Source organism: Sylvia atricapilla, chromosome 5 (genome assembly GCF_009819655.1).
Source record: "Sylvia atricapilla isolate bSylAtr1 chromosome 5, bSylAtr1.pri, whole genome shotgun sequence".
NCBI classification, from domain to species: domain Eukaryota; kingdom Metazoa; phylum Chordata; class Aves; order Passeriformes; family Sylviidae; genus Sylvia; species Sylvia atricapilla.
In genome coordinates this window covers 22,631,124-22,642,944 of record NC_089144.1, presented here as the reverse complement: position 1 = coordinate 22,642,944, position 11,821 = coordinate 22,631,124, and the positions used below count along the sequence as shown (strand labels likewise).

At 49.3% G+C, this 11,821-nt stretch overlaps 1 protein-coding gene across 1 annotated transcript in view; it reads right to left on the bottom strand.

The window, feature by feature from the left end:
- The window catches only part of UBE2H (ubiquitin conjugating enzyme E2 H), a 44,884-nt gene extending 33,305 nt beyond the window's left edge, over window positions 1–11,579 (bottom strand). Inside the window, exon 1 of the mRNA XM_066318905.1 lies at window positions 11,288–11,579. Within this exon, the coding sequence (XP_066175002.1) occupies window positions 11,288–11,340 (53 nt within the window). The 5' untranslated portion in view covers window positions 11,341–11,579. The remainder of the gene's footprint in view (window positions 1–11,287) is intronic.
- Window positions 11,580–11,821: the final 242 nt, after the last annotated feature.

Genomic DNA, 11,821 nt, shown 5'->3' with positions numbered 1-11,821 from the left:
AAAAAATCCAAAACTCTTAAAAAAAACCCATTAAAGCATCTCCTGAGCCTGCAGAATCCTGCTATATCCCAGCCACACTGAGCAGGAAGCCCCTGCAGAAAGATAAAAGTCCAAAAAGAAGCAAACTACAGCAAATTCAACATTTGTCAGCACAGGACGAAAATTTGCCTCTAACAACACAGAGATGCTGGTTCAGACACAAAGCAGACAATTATATGGAATTTTGGGGTGGAAGGGACCTTAAAGATTATCTGATTCTCACACCTTCCCTAGACCAGCTTTGTTGTTTTATAACATAAACTCTTCTCACACACAATTCCCACTTATCCAACCAACTCCAGAGAAAACCTAATGGGGGAAAAAAAAAAAAAAAGCCCCAAAGCCACGTGCACAACATTGACAAGAGGCACCAGCAACACCTGGGCTCTCTCGAGGCACTTTTCCACAACAAAATCCCTGCACAAACCCAAAAAACCCCTGTATTGCTACATTTAAAGAGATGTAACAGGCAAATCTTTGTTTATCCCTCAGTCTTTTCCAAGAAATGCTGCTCAAGTGAGGAAAACTTTTGATTTTTTTCCAGAGAACTGACATTTAAAAAGCTCTGGCAGTTTGGGACCACACCTGAGGAGCTGCACAAATCAAAGGTGTGAGCACAGGAATTGTGATGCGGGTCAGGGAGAGCAGCTCCAAATCCCAACACGAGGATCTGGGACACACCAGAAGAACCAAACACACCCCTCTCCTCCACAGCCTATTCCCTAAATGTGTAAAACTGAGTTTAGCACCAGGCTGGGGGCAGATGGTTTAAACTGCAGGGCTCTGCACTGGGTAGGCGAATTTCCTGATTTCAGAGCAAAAGCAAAGTTGTTGCAAATCTTGAAATGCAAAATAAGGCCTCCCCAGAGACCAAAGGGATCCATTAGGGGCAGTTATTGCTCACCAGCTCACTTTTAGGGCATCTTTTGTTTCATCTGGCAAGGCTCAAGTCTCGATTTTACTTCAAGCAGTGACCAGTGACTCAAGCAGGGTTCACAGTTTAACTGATTTGCTAAAAGTACGTGGGAATATTTCTTCAGTCCTGCAAAACCGAGGGTTTGAGGCACTTCCCACCACTGTCACTGGTGTTTGGGTTTTCTCCACGTGCAAAGCACACTGCTTTTGCCTCCTGCCCAGTTTGCAGAACGTGGTTATTTTCTGGGGAATTTTTTGCTCCAAATCAGGCAAGTATTTAAAATTATCTTTTCATGGCAACACCAAACAAAGCATGACAGAAACCATGAAGTAATAAAACCACTGGATTCTGAGGAACGGGCAGCTCTCTCAGCAGTTGTGAGCACGACGAAATCTGTTTAAATCCAAGACCCTGGAGCTTTTACAGGAGGCACAGGAGTTTAAAAAAGCGTGGAGCAGCTCCAGTGAGAGCAGGGTGAGTTAACACCTCCTCACATACCTTCCCTTTCAAGGAACACGGACTCTGGCTCTGACTTACCGGGATCTGATTTCTGACATCCCAACTTTTCAACCCAGCCCTGGGTCCCCCCTTCTCAAAGCACATTCTCCTGTTGGGATCTGAGCTTTCTCCAATCTCCAGGCACGGATTCCTCCCCTGAGCCAGGAGTATTAAGTTACCAACGATGTTAAACAAAGCACTGATCATTCAGCTTCCTTATTTCCACTGCCTCACTCAATTCAACACTGGCACAGCTTCAAAAGAAGAAAAACAAAACACAACAAAACAAAACAAAAACAGTGGGAAATAAAAAGTAAAGAGATGCCTTCAGGAGCAGCAAGGAATAACTCAGTGTAACCACGCTGAGTCACCTCAGAGATCTGACATTCCCAGGATAACTGCTGCACTCCTGGAAGGATTGTTCCTTTATTCCAGCGCTGTTGACTTTGGAATTGAGGATTCCCAAGCAAGGCCATTCCCAAAACTAGTGGAAATCAACCCCTGACTGCCTTCTTATCCAAACAAGGCCCCTGCTGGTTTCTAAACCCGACTTTGTGTTTAGAGAATTCCTAAAATTCAGCAGCACAGCCAAAGGGGGACGTGGGTGCCTTCAGAAAGGATCCCAGTGCTGCTGAGCCACGGGCACGGCTGTGCCGCAGAACATGAGCTCAGCGGGAAAGCAGCCGGGGCATTGTGAGGTTTAAAACCTGCCTGGCTGCCATGTGAAACCGGGTCCAGCCCTGTTGGCTTTGGAGATCTGACGGAGAAGGTCACCGAGTCTGAATTAATGGCATCAGATAGAAGAAAAACAAAACCAGTTTCAGTTGCCTTCAGCAGAAAGGAGAGGGTGACGGAGCTGTGGCTTCCCTTGATGGGGCAGCTTTCACCCGATTTAGCAGCAGGGAGAAACCTCTCCCCATTCCCAAAAAGGAAGAAAAAACAGAGAAACAAAAGGATAATTTAAAAAAGGATAGATTAAGAAGGATTTTCCCTGAATAAATCAGTTTGGGAACAGCCAGGAGCCAAAGGGAAATTTTGGGCTTCATCTCTCACCAATTCCATGTCACGTTCTTGCTGTCCAGGCAAGTGTGGGTTTCCCATGTCTAAAATTGTCCAAGGCCAGGCTGGATAGGGCTTGGAACACCCTGGGATGATGGAAGGTGTCCCTGCCTATGGTTTGGGTGGGAACTGGATGATCTTTAAGGTCCTTCTCACTCAAACATCCCCTGACTCCAGGAACCTGCTCCTCCAGGTTCCTCTCAGTGCAGATCTCCCAATATAATGTTTTAAAAAGCCACCAACTCCTCTCCACAAAAGCATTTGGAAGCTAAACCTGGTCCTTTTCAAACTAAAAAAAAAAAAAAAAAAAAAAGAATCTGGCCTCACGCCACTCACACTCCACTGAGCAAGGCTTAAAGAAGCACCTTCATTACATAAAACCAAGAGGAATCTTAACTCTTCAATCATAGCCACACTGGTGATCCAAAAGCTTCGGAGCCCAGTTTTAAACCTGCATTTTGATTTAGAAACTCCTTTTAAGAGCCAAATGACTTTCAATCTCTGCTCAGACAAGCCAGGGTTGTGTTCTCATGCAGCTTTTCTGCTGCAGAAATCGGGTGTCTCCTCGGACACAGCCTTGGAGCAGGCCCGGACCTGCCAGCACCGAGACAAAACAAAGCACCACAGCCCACAGGAAAAAAAAAATTGCCAGCGTGGTTAAGTTAATAATTTATCAATCTTTTCAACTTTGCATCCATTAATCTACCACGGTGGAGGTTAATCTGGGACACTCAGGCTCAGTATCTCACACTGGTTTTTACTTTTTCAAGGGGTTACGCTTGGTAAATTGTGTAAACAGCTGATCCCACCCTAAAATCTGTTTTATCAAAATCCTGGATTTTACAGTCAGCCAGTGTCTGTCCCCCGGTGCAAACATCCTTAAGCTCAACCTTTCAATGCCATTCCTGGCTCCAGGGCTGGGAGCAGGGAGCCTGGATTCCTCCTCCTTCCTCAGTGCCATTCCTTCATTATGCATGGCACCATCTCAGCCCTCTCCTTCCTCCCATTCCCACAGCCTGTCCCAAGCCAGGCTTTAGAAAAGATCCACACACCAGTGCCTAGAAACAATCAGCTGTGACACTGAGAAGGCAGCAAGGATCTGCACAGCTCTAATTTCCACCCCAAGTCCCTCTTGCCACTGCTCAAAGCCAGGTAAAAGCCCCCTGGAATTTGGCAAATGAAGCAAAATTTATTTAATAATCAACTATCAGCTTTTAACCTCAATCTTTCACAGGGAATGACATAAAGCCTCCAGGGTGAAGCACCTCTAAAAAGTAGCAACTGTGATAAATGTAGATTTTTCCCAAAGAAAACAGTAACAAATTCAAAACATTCATTTTTAAGGAAATAACACCAAAAAATCCCAAACAACTAAAGCCAGAGATTGCAAAACCTCTCAGAATAATCCACCCTGACACTCTATGTGTACAATCCCTTAAAAAAAAAAAATTATGCTGTTTTCTTGCAGAGATTCCAAGGAAAGCACAGGGAAATGCAGCAATTTCTGGAAAGCAGCACCTGACCCTCAGAAAAAAAAAACAATCCAAAATGGCTCTACCCCTTCCTCACGCTGAGTCATGAATATCTGGGAGTCTCCATCACCTCCTGGATGTGGATCATGCAGGATATCCAGCCCTGCTCTGTAATTCCCAGTTTAAAGGGATTAAAGTCAGCCCACCAGCTCTGTTTACAAATGATCCACAGGGATCCAGCCCTCCACTGATCTGCAACACCTCATTCCAAGTGATTTGGGAGTGATTTGGCTTCTCCTGGAAGGCTGAATCAATTTGCTCCAGGGAATCAGTGAAGTGATTTAAGATTACAGGATGGCTCTTGGAAGCCGCAAAATAAAACAGCGGCCAAGTCCTGAATCCAGAACCAACCCAGTCATTACTGGACACACAAGAAGCAGCAAAATTATTGTTTTCCAAGAGATTAAATCCACCCTCAATCTTGGACAGATCCTCAGGGAGGCTGAGGAGCTGGGAAAAGATGGAGAGAGGAAGGGGAGGCAGCAGTTGGAAGTGAGGGGTCATAAAGGTGATGGGATGAGGGGGGACAGCAGATGAAAAAGCCTGGGAAGAGACTGCCTTAGTGATGGGAGTAAGAATCCTTGCACTGCTCTCCAGCATTCCAGGTGTATCCACACCAAGGCACAAGCTCCTCTGAGCAAGGAGGTGGAAAAAAAAAACAAAAAACCAAAAAAAACCCACCAAAGGAATAAAAAAAGCAGCGCAAAGAAAAGCAAGAACCGCACGGCTCTGCCAGCAACAAAACCAAGTCAGCCCATTTCCCTGGGATGTGGTGGGGGACTCATCCCATCCAACAGCTCATCCAGAGGCTCCTGCTGGAATCCACACAGGCTGCATGACCCAGTGGAAAGCAGAGATGACAAGGTCGGATGAGCCTTCAGTCACGCGAGCTCTATTTTGGTGAGGGAAAAACAAAGAGCGGGGCTCTATGTTCATTATTCCAGAAATACATGGACAAAATCCACAGGGAAATGGAGGGAGTGAAAGGAGGGAAGCTGAATGCACACAGCAAGACACACAATGAAGCACCGAGCTCTGATACACACACCCACATCTATAATTCACATTTCATATTAAAAAAAAAAAAAAAAATAAAAATGTTATTCAGCATTTTTGCTGCTGGAATAAAGTCCAGGACAGGAGGAAAAATTCAGACACTTCTGTCTCAGCGTGGGATCACCTCTGACTTAAGCAGACAGTGAAACCAGGAGGAATTTGGCTGGGAATCTGCTCCATATGGGAGCCTGTCACTTTAACTGTGGGCTCTCTCCTTCCTTAACAACAACCTGTTATGTGTTTATCCCGGGAATGGCTCCGATTAAATCATGGTTTAAGAAGGGCACCAAGCACCAACAGGTGCTGAGAATGTTCAGTGACACTTGCACCCAGCTCTGGGTGCTTCCAGAGGCACCTTCCCTTTCCCAACAGCCACATTCCTGCTTCTCTGCCTTGATGGAAGGGGAAAAAATCCCAAGAAAATAAACAGGGGGAAAGTCTGTCAAGGCTTTCAATCCAGGAATAAAACCCAAGGAAACTAAAGGGGGGGGGAGAAATCTGTCAAGACTTGAAATTTAGGGGAAAAGAAAGAAGAAAACAAAGAGGGGAAAAGTCTATCAAAGCTTTCAGTTTATGAATAAAACCCAAGGAAAAAAAGAGGGAAACAGCCTATCAGGACTTTCAGTTTAGGAACAAAACCCAAAGAAACAAAGAGGGAGGGGAAGTCTACCAAGACTTCAAATTTATGAAAAAAAAAAAAAAAAAAAAAAAGAGAAGGGGAAAAGTCTATCAAGACTTCAAATTTAGGGAAAAATAAGAAGATAAAAACAAAGAGAGAAATAGTCCACCAAGGCTTTCAGTCTAGGAAAAAAAACCCAAAGAAACAAAGAGAGAAAAAGTCTATCAAGACTTCCACTTTAGGTAGAAAAATTCCAAGGAAACGAAGAGGAAATTAATTCCATCCAGACTTCCAGTTTAAGCACCCCTTTGCTTTTGCTTCCCCCAGGACACAGGGCAGGGATCCTGCCCAAGATGTAGCAGCCTGTGCAGGGAGTTGTCCCTTTGGGAATCACCTCCATCCTCAGGTATTTTCCCTGTGTTGGCATTCCCACCGAGGCAGCAAACCTGGAGCCTCCAAGGAGTGATCTCCTGCAGTGATCTGGGTGTGAGCTCCTAAGGAGGCACTTGGCACATTCCAGGATTTATTCCCTCAGCTTCCAGACTGTCTGCTCCCCCTGCTCCAGGAACAGGGTAGGACAGGAATTAAAGGTGAGTCTGAAGGAGAAATTTATAAAAAAAAAACCCCATAATTTAATGCCAGTGCACCAATGATGACCAGAACCAGGACAAAATACTCCAATGAAGATTAAATGTGATTTTCACCAGGCAAACAAAACAATGAAGGCCTCATTGAGATGCATCTCCTGCTTCATCCAAAATATTTGGACCTGACAGGGTGTGCAGGATTGGGAGCTCAGCTCTGAGCTCCCATTATCAGCTCCTGCTGCCGAGAAATGCTGAGCACGTGGGAGTCACTCCGGGAGATGTTTCCAAAAGCTCACCGGGATCGTAAAATAGTCATGACGACACTTAAAAACAATCCCCTACTACAAATCCAAGCACAGCTTCCTGAGGAAAGCCAAGAAAAACAGCTGGCACAACCCTCCTGGACCCAGTGGAGGGGAGAGCAAGGCCACCATTTTACATGGAATATTTGTTTTCCTGAAATCCCGTGCTCATTTTTGGGGTTTTTTAATTGTTCTGACAAAGGAAAGGCCTCGAGAATTTGTTTAAATCAGCATTTAGTGCTCTAACACCACTCCAGAACTGGGAATCTGGGAAGCATCATCCTGCCAGACTACTCAGTATTCCAAAAATCTCTGCTCAAAGTCTAGGAAATGAGATGGGGAAATAATTAAAATTACCCATATTTTTATTATTTCAAAAGCAAGGCTGGGATGTCAGGCCCCAACAGGCACTCTGCTCCAAGCAGCCCTAACCAAATCCATATTTCCCAGTTTGAACTCCATGACTGTGGCAATTCCATGATTAAACAGGTGCACTTGGCTTTCAGGTCTGCTTGAGGAATCCCAGCTCCCAAATCCTTCCCAATCCAGCTGACAAGGCAACAAAGGGAGAGTGAACTTCTAGCTCCAGCCAATTTTTTTGGAAAAAAAAAAAAAAAATCCAGCAGCCAGAAAAGGCACTGCATTCTGCTCTAAAAGCAGCAAGATGATACCCGTGGCAGTTGTCATTTAGGCAACAAAGATTATTTATTTTCCTCCAGTTGGTTTGGTCCAGGCAGAGATTTATGAATTTTGAGTTCTCCTAAAGACAGGCACTAACCCCCAAGCTACATTCACCTGATTTGATTTATAAACCACCACCTGTGACAGCATTTCTGGGAAAAAGGGGGGCTCTCCCACTTCAGGGAAGGGGCTGCTGCCACATCTTTGTGCATTTTGAAGCACCACCACACGATTCCCCTCATCCCTTGAGGCCTCATTAAAACGTTGCCCCAGAAGTGGAGCAGAAAGAAGCGTAGCGTGACATTTGAAAATTTCCATTCAAAGTTTCTAGAAATATCCGTCCTTTAAAAAACCAAAACAAAAACCAAAACCAAACCAAAACAAAAAAGCCCCAAAAACCCCCAAACAAAACAACAAAGCCCCACCAAACCCTACCAAAACAAGACATTCCAGTGCACACGCTCTTCCCTGGGGACAGGCCAAAGAGAACAAAGCCACGTGACCCTGCGATTGCTCAACGCTGCTCTTGGAAGGTGTTCAAGTGGGATGATAAGTGCGGTGTAAGCCTATAATGACCAGAAAAAGGAATTTATCCCAAATGTAAACTCTGTCTTACCCTTTGCCTCGACGACAGAGCAAACACGGGCAGGGGGAGTTCTGAGATTACAAAACGCTCTGCAGGTAAACTAAGGAGCTTTGTACCTTTATTCTCCTTGACTCAGGACGAGCCTAAAATTAGCAGGGAGTGCAACGCTCGGTGAATTATGCTCCCGACGCACCTCCCAAACCCTCAGCTCTGCAAACCAGGCAGCACAGGGAGATTCAAAAAAAGCTGGCCACTATTTATAATTCCTTTCAGGCACAAAACAGGGTGACACTTCCCTTTTCCAGCTCTGACGCTTAAAAATAGAGCTCGGGGGACTACAACCCAGCCAGCAGCATTTCTCCACAAAAGGAGGAAAATAAATCAGCACTTAAATAAACTCCCGGCCCAGGGGAAGCTGCGAGCGGAGCGGCCACGGAACAATAAACCCCAGGGTTGGAAGGGGAAACGGCCCCGTGGTTTGGGGGGGATGGGGGTGCCGGGGTGGGTCCCCCCATGGGTGTAAACACCCTGCCAGGGGAACCCCATCAGCTGCAGCCTCGCTCCGCCCCGGGCCCGGTTTCCGGGTAGTAACAGAGCAGCCAATCCGCGGAGTTGCGAGAGCTCGAGGCCTTTTCCCTGCAAACACCAAGGCTCCGAGGTTGGCACTCGCCCCAAAACTGGGGGGAACCACAAAGCGGAGCCCCAGTTCTGCCATCCTGGGGGTGGGAGCTACCTGGAGAGGCCTGGCCTGGAGCCTGAGGGCTTCCCAGCGGGATAACCCTGCACTTCCAGGCTGCTGGCGAGCAGGTCTGGGTGTTTTGGGGAGCACGGAGCCTTCCTGCTAAACCCTGACTCTGAAGGGTCACAGATTACCCAGGAAACTTTGGCTGCAGCCCCCCCAAAAGGGGGAGGAGGGATTATGGCTCTCTTTTGCCAGCCTCAGCAGCACAAACCAGGTCCGGAGGGAGACAATGAGTGACGGGGGAGTTCGAGCACATCCTCATCCAGGAGATTATTAAACATCAGTTCCACACATTCCCGCAGAGCTCTGCCCTTCCTGCAGCCCCATGGAGAGCAGCCACCTCTCCCTTTCCCTTCCTCACAAAGAGGCATCCACAAAAGGACACGGACGTGTTGGGATTGAAAATAGGAATCATAAAAAGACCTCGCTCGGCTCCTAAACCTGTCAGAGCGGGAGAAGGCAGGAGTGTTATTCACCCTGCTCGGTGCCCCCTCCCTACTAGGAAAGGTAGCCCTTGGCAGGCCATAAATCTGCACTATTATTCACCGTGTGAGACGTGGAAAGGGGACGAAAAGGGAAACTGTAATGAAAACGGCAGCAAAAGAAGGGGGGGGAAAAACCCTAAACAAAAACCCTACACAGCAACAAAACCCTGGAAGCCCCAGGAGGAGCTGCCTTCAAGCACATTCCTTCAGACGAGTCCCTTCTCCTCTGGCCACCACCGAGACCCTCGTTGTTGCCATGTCTCAAAGGAGAGCCTGATTTCAGATCAGCTTCCAGAGGGGGAGATTCCCCAGGGAAGCGTCTGGGCAGCCGGGGCCTAGCGAGCTGCTCACCCCGGGCGAGTCAGGCAGACAAACAAAAAAAAGGCTGGAGAGGGAGGGAGCGAGGGAGGGAGGAGTGGTGAGGAGTCATCTGACACATCCAACTTCCTAAGTTTGTTGTCCACAGGAGACCGACTGCTCTAACCCTCTCACCCCCTTGGAAAACAAGGAAAGCAGAGCCCACAACAAGGGTTTCGCTTTTAGAAAAGCCATCGAGGTTCTTTTTGTCAGCGGGGCAGAAAAAAAGAGCAGAGCAGGAACTCCCCAGCACCGAGAGGAATCCCAGATATTCGGAGCTTTCTACCTACCCAGCTCCTAGAAACACACAGCAAAGCCACTTCGCAGGGAAAACCTGCTCTTTGTCCTCCAAAATGCTGCGATCGCTGGAGATGCCGGCAAGGAACCGAACAAAAAGGGAAAAAAAAAAAAAAAAAAAGGAAAAGAGAGGGGGAGGGGAAAGGGAAACAGAGCAGCAGCCGATCAGGTTGGGCCTCAGCCCCTCTCTGGCCCACAGCTCTTTCCAGGGTATCCCTAAGAAAGGCTTTTCCCCCCCTCACTAAACAGCTGGAATTCCCGACCCTCCTCCCGGTGCGATTAAGCATCGATCGCAATTGGCGGAGTCTGACATGTGTGTAACTTTAAACCCCCGGATAAAAATAGCTCCGATTCGAGCACCATCAGGACTCATTTCCTATTTGCTTAAAAACAGGGCGAAAAATACGCCGAGAGCAGCTTTGTGGGGAGAAAGGCGCTGGGCGAACGTCAGACACAAGTTTCCTTCGATAAGCCACAAACAGGAGCGCTGCTGCTGCTCCTCCCTCCACCCCCCCCCCCTCCAAAAAAACACCACCAAATCCAGATAAGTTTGTTTATCTCTCTCTGGGAACTAAATCAGACCCGTTTCTCGACCCCTCGACATCACCAAGGCAGAGCCACCAGCCCCGAGTCCTGCTGAAGGAGGTCGGGCACGTTCAGGCGACAGATCCGAGAAACGTTTTATCCACTCTTGTCATTCCTACCCTTTCCCGGCTCACACCGCCACCTTGTAAACAAAAACTATTAATAAAACAATCCTAGAACCGAATTCCCAATGGTATTTTTCAACGCCACCCACTCTCCAGACATAGAGAAAAAGGGATTCACCGCCCCGTAAAGGGCCAGGAATAAAAACAAGGAGGAAAAATATAGACAGACCTATGAAGGAAGAAGAGGAAAAATAAAAAGTAATAAAGCCTAACCAAACCTGGAGGGTTACATAAACCTCTTGCGAGTCGGGCTGGGGCCCTGATGCCCTTCACCCACCCCTGGGTCTGCTGAGCCAGACCCCGAGGGACCCCCCCCGTCCTCCCCAAAAAATTCAATCCCTAAGCCGGCACCAGAAGCTTCGTGAACCGAGGGGTGAAATGGGGGAATAAGTAATAATAATAAACCCCACAAAAGCCTTTCTTTGGGTTGTGGCTGCTGGAACTGCTCTCCCCTTCCTCGCCCTCCCCAGGGCAGCCAAGGGGGAGTGCGGGGCACCCAGATTGGGGGGGGGGGCATCACCAAGGGGGGGGGTCTGCAGAGACACCCCTAGGGCAGCCTGTCAAGCCATAGAGGGGGCTAAACCCCCCCCCAAAATACGGCACAAGGGGGGTTAGGCCTCCCCTGGTGAGGGGGGACAGATTCAACCCGCGGCTCCGGGCAGAGGCCGGGGAGCTGCGGACGGGGGGGTTTGGGGGGCGAGCCCAGGGGGGCTCCCCCGTGCCCCCCGCCTTCCCACCCGTCTGCAGGCCCGGCCCCCTGGTGCGGAGGGGGGGAAAATCCTCGTCCCCCGTGAGTCGGGGTGGGGGCACGGCAAGGATACAGCTTGACCACGTCGGTGTCCATCCGCCTCTTGCCCGGGCTGGGGGACGACATGGTGGCCGCGGCCGCCCCCGGGGCTCCGGGCGGGCTGTCAGCGCCGCCGCCGCGGGCCGGGGCCGCCCGGCGCCGAAGGGAGCGGGAGAACGCTGGGCCGCGAGGCGCTGGAACCCGCCGCTGTCGCTGTCGCCGCTCCTGTCGCCGCTGTCGCCGACAGGGCCCCCCCAGCGCCGCTCGCGCTCCCTCAGCCGCTCCGGCCGCCTCTGCCCCAGCCTCTCTCTGGACCCCTGACGTCACCCGCGGTGACGTCACCGCCCCGCGGCGCTACCATTGGCCGCGCCCTCAACGCTCCGCCGGCCCCTAGGCACGCCGGGAGTTGTAGTTCTGAGGGGATGGCGAGGCAGGAGGATATAATGGACGGGCCGCGGGTTCGAGGCTTCGCTGGGGCCGTAAACTCCAGTTCCTCCCTTTCCAATGTTTCCCCCAAGGCCCCACGGCTCCCCGTATTCCCTGTGTCTCTCCCGTTCCCCACGGATTC